This window comes from Xiphias gladius, chromosome 17, assembly GCF_016859285.1.
Source record: "Xiphias gladius isolate SHS-SW01 ecotype Sanya breed wild chromosome 17, ASM1685928v1, whole genome shotgun sequence".
NCBI lineage: Eukaryota > Metazoa > Chordata > Actinopteri > Istiophoriformes > Xiphiidae > Xiphias > Xiphias gladius.
In genome coordinates this window covers 11,228,850-11,246,924 of record NC_053416.1, presented here as the reverse complement: position 1 = coordinate 11,246,924, position 18,075 = coordinate 11,228,850, and the positions used below count along the sequence as shown (strand labels likewise).

The window sequence follows — 18,075 nt, the reverse complement described above, 5'->3', positions numbered from 1 at the left end:
GCTTAATTTATTCACAATATTACAAACATCATGGAATTTACAACTCCAAACAGGCACGGAAACACAACTCAAACTCGCAACAGAAAACAGTTGTGAAAAACACCAGAAAAAGGGGATTTGGATATTTGTCTGCTGTCATCCCATCAGCTGGGACTCACTGAAATATATCTTTCCTTCTTGGGTTTAAAACAGAATCTGATCGTATCGTTGTCACACGCCTCCAATGTCAGTATTGGGAACAAAATCCCCCAACAAACAAATATAATCCCACTTCAAAAACAGGGCCCTTTTCTGCAACCTCTGTTGATGTCAAATGTTCATTGTATGCACACACACAGCAACAAGTAGAATGAGTATTTATCCATGTGCTGCTCCTTTGTGGAAGCATTTTCCCTGCTTACTCCCCCAGTCACCTCTTTCTCAAAAATGCTGGTCTTTTGCATACTTCAGGAATTCCAGCGGGCTGCAGGGAACAACACGAGAGTCTTTCTAACCCCTCAGCCCTGCGTCAGCACAAAGGCCAAAACAAACATACATTTGTTTAGCAAACTAAGGGACAGAGTCGTAAATCTCCAGAGAAATGTTTTAGGGCTATTGGCGGTGGTGGTAAAACACAAAAACATCTTTAAGGGTAGAAGAGTTTCCTCTTTCCGAAAACCGGCTTTCATTGTTTACTTGTCCACTTGGTTTGACTTTATTTAAAGGATTTTTTTTTTTATGTGGAGGCTTCTAATGATGCTCTGCCTCTTTGTGGTCGTTATTACATAAATATCACATCCGCAAGAGTCAACCCATACACTGGATCACTTTATGACTTCTGATCATTTTATGACTTCATGAGAGTTTTGTTGAAAACGTAACACAGCAAACACCGAGAGAAGTTCTGTCTTTCTGTTCAACATCTTAACCTCTACACGCACAAAATTAAGACATTCACAATCTCGAGCATACACACACACACACACACACACACACACACACACACACACACACACTTGCCGCACATATTCTGATGTCGAGCAACAGCTCACATCACTCTTTAAAAAACTCTTCGATGTGTCTGGTTGAAGATTCAGTACAAAAGAAATTAATACATCTATCAAATCTAATTACAAATATTAACGAGGAAACACAGATGCAATTTAAAAATGTGAGATTCTTTTGTGGGGAAAGTAATTTGATTCAAGAGTGTTTCCATCCAGGGCTATCAAGAAGAGCTTTTTAACTAGACACTAATGTTTATATTTAAATGAACTTAAAGGTTATATGTGTCTAAAAGGGGCAACGCTGAGGAGGTAGTGAATAGAAAATTAGTTTAAGACACCTGAAGTGAAGATTGTGGACTTTCCTATTATTTAAAAAAAAAAAAAAAAAGTATTTCAAGTATCACGTGTCACTTCTGCAACAAAGGGACATTGGGAGAAAAACACCCAGTGATATAATTGCTGCTTACTTATAAACTGCTTTAAATGGGTTTAGCACCTCTGTGTGAGGAACTGTTCCAACATGAAATCATCAAAACTTAATAACATGAAGTATGAATTTAGTTGCAAAACGTATTTGTACACAATCCGCAATCTTGCTGGATGTGCTCATGTACCTTTCATAAAACAAAATGTCAACATTCCTATTTCAAATTATTGACAAAACAAACAAAATAAAATAAAAATATCGTTTAACTGGATGGAGTAAGGCTTTCGCTTGAAATTATTTTGAAAACAAATCTGATTTGAAGAAATGTGCATGCATGTATCATTACAAAGTGCTTTTTTTCATTCACCTTTTTTGGTTTTTAGTGCCTTAATTTGAAACACATTAAAAATAAGAACATTAAAACAACAAAAAAAGATTAAATCTACATCTACTGTACATTTTACTGACATCACCCCCTCTCAGGCCACTCTTTTTCACTGAAGCCTTCTTACTGTTCAAAGTACAATCTTAAAGCTTATAATAGGTTTCCACAGGTGCAGACACAGGGCTGTAGTACTACCATCTTAATGAAAAAAGGACAGGTACTGAATTGCTAACGGGACGCAGAGTTTCCACACAGCAGCGCTAATGGAACATGTTCCACAGCAACACCAACACCAAGGCACACAGGAAAAAAAACAGAAAAGCTCAGTTTTCTGTTTAAAGTCGAAGGAAACATGTACAACAGAAGGGGACGAGTCTTCAGATGCACACTGCAGATTGTGCAGACTGAGAACAGCGCTGGGCGGGTGGGTGAGCCTTCTGGGCACCCTCTGTGAATGACAGAAAGACAACGCGCTTCAGTCTCAACAGTCTCTATTGCTCACCTCATGTACAGCCTATCGCTATGAGAGAAGAGCAGGGTTGGGTTGATGGCTTCCCCCTTTAGCCCGGTCAAACTCTTTTAAAAGGATAAAAGAAAGTTGTGACAGGGTGCAAAGGGTTAGAGATACCAGCTAGACCACTTATAATCCATGTCCTGTGTCTGAATGTGGCAAACTGAACCAGCAAAGCGCAGACAAAACTCTCTACACATCCTCTTTCAAGGCAATTAAAGGATGCAAGGAGAAATCCAGGGTTTTTTTGCCTCTCCTCGCCTCACAGATTCAGGCTGGTGGAAAGAGCCTCCAGCTGCTCCTCTCCCAGCCTCTGCTTCTCCTCCAGGTCCTTCTGCCGGATGAGCAGCGAGGCCTTGGTCTGGACGAAGCGCCGGTAGTCCTGCAGCTGCTCAGCGGACAGCTGGCGCGACAGGAAGGTGGAGACCAGGTTCTCTCTCCGGTCCAGGTTATCCTTCAGATCTTTGGCGTCCTCCCTCTGTTTGCACAGCAGACGGTGGCGACTGTCCAGAGATTGCTGGGTGGACAGATGAAGAGAGGACTAAGATGATAAATCATACCTGACATAGATAATAACCTTATTTCGGTGTCGATTCATTCGGTGTAATGTTCTGAATATAATATGTGCTATACTTATCCAAGGATAGAATATCAAGATATCTTAAACACAATCTGAAAATTAATCATGTCAAAAAGCTTAATTGTCATATTTTTGGGTTTCATTTTTTCACTTAATTGAACGGTAGTTTGTCACTCAAGCCGTGAAAGTTGTTCGATCGTGTTTCAAACAGCCACAGACCACGAGGCGCAGTGTTTCCTTATGTCAACAGAGGGCAGGGTAGATACAAATGTCATCGAAACCGGGCTGGAGTTTCGGTGAGTCAGTGTAAATACCAGTGTTGCTGATAACAGCAAGAAAACAAATGAGCCTCTACCAAGCCCTCAGTATGCAGCACGTTCATGGGCTTTTACAGATGGACAAACTAACAAAGAGACCTTTCAGGGGTAAATCTAGAAATCTAATGCATCCATGCAAACATAAATTGATGCTGAAAATACCGGGACGCATAATAAAACAGGATATTCAGTGGGAAAACAAAGCACAGCTCAGGGCTCAAGTCAGATCCTGTGACACTACTCACAATGATCTTAGATTCTTTGATTAATTCAACAGGAAATAAATAAAATGATATTTGGAATAAAGACCTGAATGACAAACAGTAATCACATTTTCATGAATGGCAGCTACCTAAGATGCAACTGCAGTATATGAAAAATAACCTTCAAATGTCTGATTAATGTTGTGGCTCAAACACAGATAAGATAAAAACGGCCAATTAAACTCAGATAAACCTGACACCATTTTTGGAATTCCACACAGTGGGAAACCTTGACTCCATTAAGGTCGCCCTTCAACTTCCCCCAAGTGGCATGTTTGCTGTTCTAAAAAGGTACACAGAACGAGAGTATAGCTGACGGCATAGGAGCAGCCCCGCACTTCTAACGCTTGGTCGTCTTTTCGCCAGACGTTCTAAATGAGAGGCGGTGAATCGTTTGAGTTATGTTCGCCCAAGAGCGTTCGCTGACAGTATGCTTGTACTCGCATGCATTACTGTGTATGTGTAAACAACCGCAGGGGTAAGAGGCATGATTGTTACTGGGATCATGATATGCTGAGAACATCAGTAAATCATTTTTTAATCACATCTTATTTAACTGATCCAGCTGACTGTTAACCCCAAATATCAGTCAGAGTATGCCTCAAGTTCACATTCACAATATCAGTTCTTTTTACTGTGAGAGAAGGCAAAGGAACAAGGGGCAGCAGTGATGCCTTTAAATTACAGTTATACATTTTTTGCCAGAGATTTACAGCTTGTGTGATGCGAGTTGTGAACAAACACTATGTTTTTGAGAACTAGCAGCCGAAAACACGCTGCTGGCAAGTAGATTACTATCAGACAATTATTCAACATGACAAAAAATTAGAGCAATAAATTCTTTTCTACAGAATCTCAAGACCTAATTTATGAACCAACTGATCCCCGGAAAAGGGGCTGGACAAACAAGGTTTTGGTCCCTCACCTTCTCCTCAGCATCTGTGTGCTGGTCCACGGTGCTCAGGGCGTTCTGCACCCTGGCCAGCCGAGCAGAGAGGCACAAGAGCAGGCTGACTACCCTCTCCAGGTCTCCTATGAAGAGGTTGTACCTCTCCAGCTCCACTGGCAGACAGCGCTCGCTGACCAGCACCTCCAGAGCCTCCCCGCGGGCCATGTTCTCCTGAATCTCTGCCTGGAGGGCGCCACGCATCTCTTCCAGTGAACGCAGACGCTCCTCAATATAAAACACTAATAGATGCTGTTCATTCAAGCAGAGAAGGGAAATGTGTGAGAGATTTTAGGCAATGATGCTACAAAATATTGATAAGTAGAAAAAATGTGGGGGGAGAATACAAAAGTATACTGTAAAAAAAAAGTGAATGTTCAGGTCCGCCAGGAGGAAGGAGGGGGGCTATTTGCTAAATCAAACATTAGACAAGTGGAAGACACCGATAAGAGGCAGACGGTGCATCATGTGATAAGAGAGACAGCTATCTGTGCTTGAAATTAATCTACTTAAGGCCAAATAGCATCTACATGGTATCCATATGAAATCAACACCAAGTTTGTGTTTGAAAAAGAAAAACACAACGAGATGACAGTTCAAAGTGTTTAGTTAAAAGTTCTGTTTGCCCTGCCATCTTGTCTGGTCTGTCTTCATTTTTACGACAGAGAGACAATTTTAGACATATATTGTCTGTATTAGTAAAGCTACACACTGGTCTCATTTATTTTGTTGTGATATCTTTGTATTGGCTTATCTCTGTTCTGATTGTGAAATAATACTTCCAATTCTCTGTCATGAGGAATTGGTAAAGGATTTCATTATTAAAACATACACATTACGTGTGTGGTGAGGAACTTTGGACCAAAACCAACCATTATTTTGAATGAATTAATAATTACCTTCTTCTCAGTGATGTCAGTTTTGCTCTGCAGGTCTGTGTACTGAGGTTTAAGGCTGTCAGGAGCAGAAAGACAAGGAGATGGTTCAGCCCCTTCGACTCCTTCAGCACTAGAAAAAAGAAAGATGTGTTTAGGTCAGGCTAACCTTCTTGCACCCTGATGATATAACAAATACCTATGTCACAATACAGAACGGACATGCTCAAGTGTAAGTCTTGTTTCAGCTGTGCCGCATATGCAGTAGTATCTTCACATGCAGTGCATTCTGGGCACGACCCCAGTGTTTTTTACCTTTAACAAAACACAAATGAATTTGCACATTCGCTATGTATCTGAGGTATGCTTACACTAGCAGAAATCTAAATGCATGTACAGCAGCAAACAGATAGCCAGGTGTGTCTGTACATGTGATGCAACAAATGGTAGCCCAGCCCTTGTTGGAGCTCAGTTCCTTGGCCATTTGAAACCAGTATCAGGTTTCTGAGAGAAACATTAAACTAGGAATCCTACTTAACTTGTCTTTGTCTGCAAATGCACCATGTCAACTCTACAATAGTTTGAAAGGTGTGAGTGAGATGGGTTATTCTTTCCATCTATATCGCTGTGTATATACAAGATAAAAGGTTACGTGAATTACCTGAAAGGATGGAAAGTCAAGGATTGTTATCTTCAATTTCTATTCCAGAAAAGTCATACGCATCAATCCAAGCTAAGTGTTCTCATGAGTTTGCTGTCTTTTCTAACTCAGGTGGTAAAATGCTCTCAACAGACCACTAAAAGTTTATGTATGACTGCAACAGCTGGTGTAATATTCCAGAACATTAACATTTACCTTTCTGCAGCTCCTCTCTGTTCCTGTTTCTTCTTGTAGTGCTCCTCCATCAGCAGCGTGTCCTCTGACAGCAGCTGCTCCATCAGCATCAGCGCCGTTTTACGATTGGCCAGTGGGTAGAGCACTCTGGCCAGTGACTGGTCGGCCATGACCACTGCTTCAACAAGCCCCTCCCACTTAGGTCCCTCACCGGGCCCCTCCGGACTCTCCATCTCTCCCTCTGGTGCTCCCCTCTCCTCCATCTGTTGGTTTTCTCCCGACTTCTTGTCTTCTGTTTCTGTTTTTTTCTCCTCTTCCAACCGCTCAGTGACGTCAGCATCAGAGACGGAGGTGCAGGGAGACACGGAGGTTTCGCTTATCTGCATTTGAGGAGCTGAGCAGGTGGATTCGTCATCAAAAACGTTGTCTGTCAGCAGTGGATTCTGGGCTTCCTGTTTGATCTCTTCTTCTGGAGGGAGGATCCACAGTGATGGATCTGTGGTGACGCCGCAGCTCAGAGACACTTCGTGGTTTGAATCAGGTGGCAGGGTGTCAATGCTTGGTTCATCCACTGACTGCTCTCTCTCTGATCCAGTCACAGAAGAAGAAGTCTTGACTCTATTGGGAGATAAACAAATTATGGTTAAGAATCACAACTGGGAAAAATCATACTTGCAGAATGACAAGCACCTGCTAGAGTTTGTTTTAGTCTAGTGAGTTGCCTGAAGGGTGATACATTCAAATGTCATGAAAGTCTGTCTGCATTGATATGGAGTATAAACTTACCTGAAGCAAGGCCTGTTTTCAGATGGAAGCTTTGTCTGCGCAGGGGTGGACAAGGTGGATTTGATCTCCCTCTCACTGGTCTCTAGACCTCTAGGGGAAGGTGGGTCAGATGAAGTCTCACTGGGCAGTCTGTTGGACCTGAACTCATCTGTGACAGGGCCGTGAGAGCCAGGAGATCCAGAGTGAGCCCTGGCCCGGGAATTGGAGCAGGAGGCTGGAGAGGTGGATCTACTCGAGTTCCTTAGTCTTACTGTTGCATCATCCCCTGGTTCTGAGTTCTGCTTTGACGGGGGCCTTTCCTGGGTTTGGTTTTGTATCGGTCCCTGAGTGTTCTTCTGAACAGCAATCTCTGGTTCCTTTCCCGCTTGCTCCGTTACATGTTGTTTCTTCCTCCCTCTTTCATGTGCCTGGGCTTCTCTGACTTCGGCAATGAATGAAACACTCCTCATGTCTCTTTCCGGTCCTCCTGGTCCAGTCGAATGTCTCCACAGTTGATCCAGTTGCTCAGAACTTTTACTCAGGGCTGATGGTCTTGTTAATTTTGAAGCCCCAAGCTCTTCCATGGACTTCCCCCTCTGTGCAACCACACGGACATGTTGTTGGCCTTCGGACACTGGTTTTACCAAGGAATCCTCAGTGGCATTTTTCTGGGGACTAAAATTGACATTCAGTGTCAAATATGTAGCATAAGCCATGTAATTCATATAAACGATGATTACTTAGGAACAGAAAGTCTTGACTTTTAAATGAAAACAAAACCTGTCACATTTTTATGGGCAAAAACAAATGCATCATAGGAGGACTCAGGAAACTTTTTATCTTAGCACTGGCAATAATAATTTGATATTCCTCAAAACATCACAACATAGTTTTGAGAAAAAGGCCAGCTCCTTGAAAAGGGTTCAGTCGGTGATTCTTGTTTTAAGGTCCTTGCATAAATCTTTCAAAAGGAATGCTGGTTTGCTGGAGCAGGTGGGTGTGAACTTTCCAGTGCCACAGTGAGTCAAGTTGAGATTTATAGTCTGTGCCACAGTCACTGACCTAATACTCTCCTGACCTAAAACCAATAAAAATGTGCCCATTTGTCTGTAGTACTGGTGCATACCTCCAGGTTTCCATAGAATTAACTGGTAAAGGATCCTTCTCGAAGTCGTGTGCCTGCAGACCCAGAAGAAGAACAAAAAGGTACACACTTTAGAGTTTTCCTCTGAGTTCAACAGCAGAGTATGTAAAATGAGTGTGAAATACTACAGTAACAGCCAGATGTGGGTCAAAAAATATCTTGTTTTCTTTGATTTTTTTATACCTTGCTTGCTTGTACAAAGGAGAGATTTTCTATTCATGACAAGGCAAGTTATACTGGAAAATTAATTTAATGTATTTTTGAGTTAGAAAGCTTATTAGACACTGACTTTAACTGATGAAACAATCCCACTTCGGTCGCATTTAGGATAAGTGAAATGGTTAAAGCTAAGGTTTTCCACTAATATTAAGTATCTTTTAAAATTGCTCACATGAAATGCATGTGGTGTGGATATTGATCTGTTCCTGAAGAAACTAGGCGGTTCTGGCTGGTCCAAGAGACTCTCCACTGAGGCAGACTTCCCCTGAGATGGACCTTGGCTCTCCCTCCATCTGGGCTGACTCGACTGGCCACCATATTGGTCTGAACAAGACTGTGCTGAGAAAAACTGTGCATACCTGTGTTGAGAAAATTAAAACAGAATACTTAAATGATTTGATGCATACAAGAAAAAAAAAACAGCATCAGAAGAGTTTTCTTGCACTCTAGCTTTGTTTCTCTTACTTACCTGATGGATCTGGTGGAGGAATCAAGGATGCGGCCTGCAGAGTGGGGTCTATGGAGCTTCTTCTTCGTACTTTTGCCATCATGATTTCCTGATAGAGGCCTGGGACCCCAGTCAAATGGTTTCTCCCCCAGAGAGTGCCTCTGTCTGGGTGGAGGTGGTAACTGAGGCTCTGGTTGCTGTGGCTCAGTCACTTTCTGGCCCGTCTTACGCTCCATGTACTCCACCAGGGCCTTTTGTTGCAGATGTTTTAGGTGCGTCTTTGAGCCACTAGAGGCTGAAAGGGCTCGATCTCTTGTCTCAAACATCTTCCTACGTGCTGCAACCAGTCCCTGCTCTCTTTGCTGCTCATGATCCTCTCTTTCACATTCAGCTGCAAACAGGTTGTCACATTCACTGCCAAAGGAGCGACAAGCCGAGTGGCTGGGGGTACCACCAAGCTGGTTGAGTTTCTCTGGTTCCGAGTAGCACATCTTCTTCTGCTCTGGAGTCAATCGCTTCCTGCCTCCAATGCGTGCCACCTGGGGCTGTGCCACATTTGCTGGTCTCCCGTTTTCCTTTTCAGTCTCTTTGACCATCTCCTTCTGATTCTCCCTGACTTCTTCCTTAATGCTCCCCCTCTCTGTCTCCTCAGAGGTCACAGATGGAGTGAGTGTGTCTGTGGAAGTCTCAGAGTCCTGTGAGCTGGAGAAAGCGTGAATCACTGTAGGCCTCAGCTCAGGTTTTTGCCTGATACGGTGTGGCCATGACAGCTGCAGGTCCCTCCTTTTAAATGAAGTCTCCCTCAGGACTTTAGACTGGGCATCCTTCAGCTTCTCTTTGTAGTACTTTTTAAATGAATCATCCAGAGTGTTACAGGCAGCAGAGATACTGTCCCCTCCGTCGTTATTGCTCATGTCATCTTGTGGAGGTCTCTCATTGTCTTTTACTACCACGTCTCCATGACCAGTTTTGTTTAGGATTGCTTCCTTGCCTTTTATACTGAAGCCAGGATCCTTTTTCGGACGTAAGGCTGCCCTGTTAGCTTCAGTGAGGTGATAGAGCAGCGGGGTCGTTTCTTTGTTTATCCTCTCGCTGGCTACATCCCCCAAAGGCTGCCGTTTCCCTCTCTTTGCCTGCTCCTCTCTCACTTGGTGGTTGGGCTGTTCATTGCTTATTAATGAGGTGACCTCCTTCATTGGCGTCGGTGAATGTGGAGGGCAGTTTCGGTCTGGTCCACAGTAGAATATAGGGTTGTTGGCAGTGTGGCGGCCAATCTCTTGACTCTGGATCATGTCGATATCTTCTATGGCCTCAAAGCTGCGAGAGGACTGCGTCAAGATGAGGGATGGTCTGTGATTCTCCTGATCCTGACTCCTGGAGGACAGGTCTTTGTCCTGGGACACTGAAGTGAAGGTCTCTCTCTCATCTGGAATCGTACCACTGGAAGTTCGAGAACTCTCTTGGAGAGGTCTAAACAAATTATCCATTGTGCTGTGGCTTCTTTCTTTTTCTCTTATCTGATGCTTCTCCAACACAGTGGGGCTCTCACTCCCAACCTCAGACCCACACACAGATGTAGAATATGTCCTCATAAAGGGGTCAGACAGCTTACACACTCCGGTGACAAAGTAGAACTGACCCTTATGTTGAATGCTGCTGTTGATAAAACTCTGACCAGCATTCCAGGGGCTGGCAGCTCGGGTTGGCTTGGACCCAAGCCAATCATGAGCTGAGTGCACCCTTTGGCGCTGACTGTCAAAATGGTTACTGCTACAACTGGACATGTGATGGTCTCCATTACATCCACCACTAGTTGACCGCTGTCTGGGTTTCAGATGCTCAGACAGGCTTGTTCCTTGGGGAGGTGATCCGCCTATGATGTTAGTTGATTTCTGCTGCTCAGGGGCAGCTTTGTTATCCATGATGAGAAGGTATTCTTGGTTCAACGGCACCCTGGTCTGATCATGAGGCTGGAGGTGAGGGCGGTAGCTTGGTGGTTGCTGGACCTGCTGTGGCTGCTGTTGACAGCCCCTCCAGAATGAATAGACTGGGTCAGAATTGAAGTTTGAATTGCCTGTATCTGGGCTAGCCCTCTCAGGGCTTCTGGCATTCAGACCATGGTGCTGTGAATGGAGTTGATTGTAGGTTCTGGGCTGTTGTTGAGGCTTTGGCTGCTGGGGTTGAAACTCAGTACCATGGTGTTGGACCCTGCTGTTCTCCAAGTTTTTAGTGGCTATGAAACTATCCAAGCGTGCTGGGACTGGAGGAGGATGGACAGGAGGGTAAGCACTTTGGGATGGAGCCCCCAAAGGCACCTCTTGTTTAGAGAGTGCTGTGTTGTGGATGTGGAAACTGTCATTGCCATTGTGGTGGTTTAAATTGGTGCTGGTATTGTTGCAATAGTGCTGGGAGATAGCTTCCACAGAGCAATAGAGCTGATCCATGGTCTTTGAATCAGACTGCAGAACCTGGGTGGGATGGTAAAGAGACTTTACATACTTAAGATCAGCATAGTGGCTGAAGGAGCTGGACTGTAGGTCGTCTGGGATGAAGGGAGAAGGGTAGTCTGGGGCAGTGGATCCGCCAGAGAAGGAGCTGTAGGCAGAGTCTCCTTTGCCGTGTTGGTGGTGTGCAAGTTGGTCGACGATGCTGCTGTTGGACTTGGCTGGGGAGAGCCGGCTGACTGACAGGCTCAGAGGATGCAGGTCCACGTTGCTCATTCTCTCAAAGTGGAAGTTGTAGGAATCCATTTAGGACCGGGGCGGATGGCAGGAAGGGAAGGGCAGGGTTTGTAAATGTGCTGTACGTGTGTGCGCGCTGATGCATGTGTGTGCCTTGTGGGTGAAACTGGGGAAATTACCACCAACACATTTGCACCAGCTTGTCCGTCACGCTTGTTGCTAATTAGGTCATTTTCCTGCCTCCTTCTTGTTTACTCAAAGCCTCTTGAGATGGTCTGCTCAGTAGCTCCTGAGGGAGAAAACACAAACACAGCACAAAATGGTTATCAGCCTGAAATTTTTACTCAGTATTCACACTACAGCCCTTCATCTGGGGCAAATGACTGCTCAAGAGTGAAATGGTTTGAAAAACTATGTGCATTCAGACAGCAATTGAAAACAAAAACTTTCAGTGCACGACCGATACTCAACATACCACATGGCCTTCACTAACATACCATTATACATATGTTTTGAGTACTTTGCAATAGCATGACAATTTAACACAAACATGCATGTTTGTGTTAAATTATCAGCTTGGCATATCATGCTAAAAAAGTTGCTTTTTTTAGCATGGTGGTTTGTGCTAAAAACACTATTAAAAAGGTCCCAGAAAGCAGTAAGGCAGCAGTGAAAAATCTGCCTGGCATTTCTAGGTCAAATTCCTATAGTGAGAAATTTTGCTCCATTTGTTATAAAACAAATCATATACCCCTTCACTGGAAATTTTCATTTTTCTGTGTTCCAGTAGAGAACTAGCAGGTTAAAAAAAATGTGTATACCTTCCCAGCAGAGTTGACATGCTGGTACATGACACTACAGGGAGAAAAAACTTTAACTCTACTTATTTAGATTTCAAATGTGTTGAGGCTAATTTCACAGATATTTTTTAAATCACATTTTTTACCACATGTAAAAGTCAAAGAATGTTACAGTTTTAAGGCTGTTTGAAAATGACTAAGTTGGAGCAATATAATGTTCAGCAAGGCTGTGTCAGAATAGTAATTTAAAAGCAATGAAGGTAAGGAATTTAAAGTATATTCCCCAATGCAGCAATAACTACTAAGATCATCATATAAGCAAGATATAAGGTTTTACGTGTGTTTGATGGCTGACACAGTTTACTGTAGCTTGGTTTTGTAGGTCAGTACAGTTAACCACCTGCTGAAAGAGTCTGTCTGCTGTTTCGCATCAACAAGGCCTCTAATTAAGGGCCTTGAGGTTGGTGGTGCACGTTGCAGCACACATGAAAAAATGTCAGGAATTCCATATGGAACTACAGAAATATGGGAAGACTACTCATGTGACAGATTTATAATGCCTTGTTATACAGCACCGTTGCCCATTAAGATTTGTGCACCTTCTCCCCTTAATATTTTTAAGACATTTAAATATTTGCTTTATACATTTTTGTCCAATAATTGGCTAAAATGTAACAATTTAGATATGACTGCACTTTTTCTTAACTACACAAGCATTCATTATGTCTTCCTTTGCTGTAAAACATATATTTATTTGCAGCTGAGACAAAGTCAAGCAAAATAAACCCATAAAATATTTGGAAATACCACATGATCAATAATCTTTGGGCCTTTGAAACTGAATTTGCTGAAGCAGTCATATGGTACAGGTCATTCATTTAGTACTGGGATAAATGGATAAATCTTTTGACAACCAGAAGCCTTATAATCTCAATCCTGATTTCAGTCAGTCTGAATTACAGCAGATTCCTCATAATAGTTTCCTTATTCACTTTAAAAAATACACTGAATTTAATAACTTGCATTATAAAACTGCTGCAGCCTGGTAACACATTGAAACCTTCTGTCGACATCAGTTATCCTGAAAACTCAAGTCATCTTCGGTACAGAAATGAGCTCCTGCAAGTTAATGATAGGTTTAGGTTTTACTCTGGACTCTAATGACAGAGCAAATGGCTTCTCTCTCCCATGACCTGCATGCCTTTCGTTGACTTTGTCATCAAGTTGAAGCTACATACCTGTCATGCAGATGGAAAGGTTAATGTTGCCAATAAAACAAAGACGAGCCAACCAGTTCATCAACTCTGACACTTCAGTATAAAAACTGGGCCTCACCATTGAAGTGCAAGAATTGTTGTCCACATTATGCTTCTTTTCTTTTAAGGGTTTTACCAACCAAAAGCAATCCTAAACAAAAAATTAAAAAAAATCCTGTGGTGAATGGCTACTTAGAAAATTAGACTGACAACTTAAAACTCCCTTATAATTAATTCCAATGAGCAAAATTTTTTCAGTATTGCCAAGCTTGTTGGCTGAGCTGAAAAACCTGAATCAAAGATGATACTAGGTGGTCGTTTTGCATACACACAAAACCCACCTCCCAAGAGCCTTTCAAACTACAGTATTAAGGGGGATTCCATGTGTTTATGAAGGGCCTTCTGATCTGTGGTGTGTCCCTGTGTGTGTGTTTGTGTGGTTATGTTTGTGTGGTTTGTGTGTGTGTGAGTGTGTGTGTGTGTCTGTGTGTGTGTGTGTGTGTGGTTTCCAGCCCTCCTCTTCACTCTGCGCACAGAGAGGCTCCCAAACAGGGGAGCGCTCAAGTGGAAGTGATGGAGGGGACAGGCAGTGACAAAATGTACAGAGAGGAGAGAGGGAGGGAGGGAAGGAGGGAGGGTGGGGCAGAGGGTGACCAGCCCAGACAAATACCCTCACACGCAAACCACAACAACAAGAGACAAGAGAACTGAACAATGATAGCAGGAAAGCTGAACACAAAGTTGGAGGACTGGATCAACAGTCACCACAGCAAGGCAGACTGGGAACTACTTAGGGATCAGCTACTTGCAGACTGGTTTTGAATGAAAGGTTATAAACTTTAGAGAAAAGAGTAAGCGAGAAAAATAGGAAAACTCACCCAAACTTTGAGGCTAAGTCGGTGACCTTCCTGATTTCCATCTGAGAAAGAAATAAGTTTCCTAAATTTCAATTTAAATAGGGATTAGCCAAATGATTTCCGTCCTTGTTTTTCATTCAGAACATCCTTCTTCCTCTGAAGAGAGACCAGACCAAGTAACCAGGAGAGCCAGATATTAGAGGGAAGACTTCTAGCGAGTCCCTTCTCCCCCCACTGAGACCCAAGGCTGCCTAGCGGGAGCCACTGATTGGCCAGCCTATGACGTCCGGCTCTCCGATGCACAATGAGCGCAGCGGAGGGAATATTTCACTGCCGCAGATAGCTGCTAGTGCTGCCGGCGGCCTGAACAACAGAATGAGAGGGGAGAAAAAAAAAAAAAAAAAGAAAAAAAAAAAGAGGCCTCGCATTCCTGGCTGGCTTCAAAGACAGAGCAGAGCCCGGGCGCCATTCATTCCCAAGGCCCTGAGCCCGGCACATGGAGACTGGCCAAGGCAGGAGGGAGAACGGAGGAAAGGAGGGGGTCGTGGTGGTTGGATGGGTGACCTCCCAGCCTCCACCCAAAAAAAAAAAAAAAAGCCACAAAGACCAACTATCCCCCACCATCACCCCCATCCCTTTTCCCTCTTATTTCTAACACCTATTAGTCTCCCCTATTCTTTAAAACCCATGTTGATGACCTGACAGTTATAAAGAAGTTACATAGCAAATCATTAACTGAGAATATAGTATCTACCACTGCAGTAAGACTGCTATGAAGGTCATCATTACTGCAATCTATTTTAGAAACTTTGTTTAATTCACGTAGTAATTGCCATACCAGTGATCAATGGCCTCTTTTCAGTTTTATGGAAATAAAACCATCTCTGTTTGCTACACGAGAATGAACAAAGTCATGATGAGAACTGAAAAGACAGGTGAGGTTTTAGATTTAGTGACAAGTATGCTATCATTACCAATACTGAATTCACACCAATTAGCCATGCCGTAAACCATAATTAACATTTAAACACACCATTTAACACTGATCTGTCTGTTGCATGGGTTAAACTCGCACTTTACGACACCATCAGCTTTCACAACTCCTGTGTGATTGTCTATTGTCAGACGAAGACCCTCGCTGCCTGCTCTATTGTTTTCTATTGTGGCTGGCAGCGCTGGCGCTCAGCTATACATTGTTTTTGTTACTGTTAGCACAGTGTCAGACAAAGTGGAGCAAAGAGCTACATCCAGGTTCTGTTGTTGGTTTTACTGCTGCTGTTACTGACTCCACCTGATGACAACATAACTTTTCTTTGTCATGGACAGATGCTTATGGGGCTGAGAGGTGGAGAGAAAGCATATTAACCTGATTATGAGATTAATTTGTGCAGATGTAGCTTTGATATTATTTTTTAAGTTGCAAAACTAAAGAAAATCTGAGCTGAAACTCTTCATATAAAAAAGGCACGAACTACAGCCAAAGAGTTGTTTTATAGACTACTACTACTTTGAAAAAAATGTGTAGGCCTAGTTTAACGTCTATAATCAAGCTGAGTACACATTGGACACTCAGATTTGTTTCTTGTCCATATTTTAAATAGTTCTTTTTTATTTTATTTTATTGGATACAGTAAAATATGAACACTGCTCATGATGTGGCCAGCGAAGGGGGCTTTCATTTATTTTGAGGGCTGATGACTGATGCCTGAATACTGTGGTGGAATTTAGGATTTATTTATTAACAATTAGATTTTAGTTTTAATTTAATTCTAGTTTTACTAATTTTCCACACTTTTAATAGAAACCCATTAAATAGAAACCTGTTAACAAGGATAACGTCATGACCACTTTCTGCCTGGCAACTGAGCTAAAAACTATCACGGTGGATGGAGGAGAGGGTGAGCCATAAGAATTTAAAGAGGACATGTTAAGAAAAATACTATATGGTCAGGAAAAGTGTCAGGCAAGGACACATTTTCTTGAAGCAGATTGTATTTATTAAGCCAATGAATGAGAGAGAGCGAACACAGGGTGAGTCTGGTGGAGAGAGGGAGGAATGAAGGGTGGGAGGGGGTGTTAAATTCTCTCTTTTTTTTTTTTCGTCTTTCATTGGTGATTATGTGTTCCCGCATGACCTTCACCATGCAGCCACGAGACTGGACCACCAGGCGTCTGAGAAGCAGAAGGAAGATATCGATAGAGAATGAGAGACAGAGACAGGAAGGGTAGGATGACAAAAAGATGCCACAGGACCAAATATACAAAAGGTAATATAAAGGTTGAGAGAGAGGGGAAGAGAGTAAGAGACAGGCAGGGAATTTGAGAAGTTATAGTCGCTGATGCGATGGTAGCCAGCCAATACTTATAATCTTGTTAGCCCCGCTGGGTCTGCTATGTCCGCTGATAAAAACGATGATGGGTTGACGACCATCCAGACCTCTGACTGAGGAGCTAGATAGGTTGGTCATGTCCTCAACAATCTTCTGTTAGCACTGTTGCTCTCAATCAGAAGCTTTCACTGGTGAGAAGCAAGACTTTGAACCTGCTCAGTAGAACTCTGAAACAACTACAAGACCATTTTTACTGCAAAAAGTTTTTACGTGTCCAAGCAGGGGTAATTAATATGATTAATAATGGCTGCATACTGTTTACTGTAACAATAGGGCCGGTTTCACCAAGAGATTTTGGACTGCTCTGTAGAGTCACGCCGATCTTAATTTCTGTTCGCAGATTAGTCTAATGCAAGTTAGACAGTTTCACAAAAATAAGGCGTGAATAATTCTGAGTTAGCCGCCCGCCCCCCAGGCTAACTTAGAGATAAGAGCCATGTTTCCATGGCAACAAGTAATGACTCCTGCTGAACAGTGGCACCAAATGAAAGAAAAGAGCAAAATGTGTCATAACTTGCGAGCAAAGGGAAACCAGCTATCCCGCATAAACTACCATGGGCCTGACTGATGAGTTGGCAGATGTACTGAGCCCAGAGAGAGTTTTTTTCTTTTTTAAACTGGAAATTTACAATCTTTGCTGAATTATCCAAGTAAAATGCCCTTGTCACTATTCAATTTTATCAGTAGACCAGACATTTTCTGCTGGGGTGAACCGAGCTGAGCGGTTTGACAAGGTTACTCGGTCAATTCAAAGGCAAATTAGTCTTACTAGACAGCTTTGTGCAACAGATTAATTCAAACGTCTATCTGGAGTTTGATTATTAGTTCGATTTTGGCTACAGTCAAAGTCTATCTTTGTGATACCGGGCCCTAGGCATTGGTATTGTGCATGCTTACTTATTGGTATGGCTTATTGAGGAATTTAAATGGAGCCATCGTTATTATTTTTAATTATTAATTATTAATTATTAATTGCACCTCTGCTTTTTCTGCTATGACAAGTCAAAATGTCTACTGTGAAAAAGGTCTAAAATGCAATTTTATTTTCCGTTGATTCTAGATTAAAAAAAAAGCAAAACCAAAAAAAAAAAAAAATATATATATATATATATATACATATATATATATATATATATATATATATATATATATATATATATATATATATATATATATATATATACATATATATATATATATATATATACATACAATTACTATATGTCTTTGACTAACTTTTGGAGTGTTAATTACAGTTACTCGGACAACTATAGTTAATTCCAGTTTGATAAATTTTGGGGAGCTCACAATTAGCAAAGCAAAAGGAACAAGCATATTATTACTTTTTTTTTATCTGATCCTGGTCACTTTTAATGAAAATGTATTTATG

The 18,075-nt window shown here is 42.3% G+C and overlaps 1 protein-coding gene across 2 annotated transcripts in view; it reads right to left on the bottom strand.

The window, feature by feature from the left end:
• Positions 1 to 18,075, bottom strand: part of shroom1 (shroom family member 1) — a 35,730-nt gene continuing 17,655 nt past the window's right edge. Inside the window, exons 1-9 of one of the 2 annotated variants that reach the window (XM_040150492.1) lie at positions 14,317 to 14,382; positions 8,723 to 11,671; positions 8,426 to 8,612; positions 8,017 to 8,069; positions 6,912 to 7,565; positions 6,147 to 6,743; positions 5,315 to 5,423; positions 4,395 to 4,667; positions 1 to 2,826 (exon numbers count right to left, since the gene is read on the bottom strand). In XM_040150492.1, coding sequence (XP_040006426.1) covers positions 2,572 to 2,826; positions 4,395 to 4,667; positions 5,315 to 5,423; positions 6,147 to 6,743; positions 6,912 to 7,565; positions 8,017 to 8,069; positions 8,426 to 8,612; positions 8,723 to 11,451 — 4,857 coding nt within the window. In that variant the 5' untranslated portion in view covers positions 11,452 to 11,671; positions 14,317 to 14,382 and the 3' untranslated portion in view covers positions 1 to 2,571. Of the gene's footprint in view, positions 2,827 to 4,394; positions 4,668 to 5,314; positions 5,424 to 6,146; positions 6,744 to 6,911; positions 7,566 to 8,016; positions 8,070 to 8,425; positions 8,613 to 8,722; positions 11,672 to 14,316; positions 14,383 to 18,075 lie in introns of those variants that run through there. The other variant, XM_040150491.1, reaches the window with a different exon arrangement.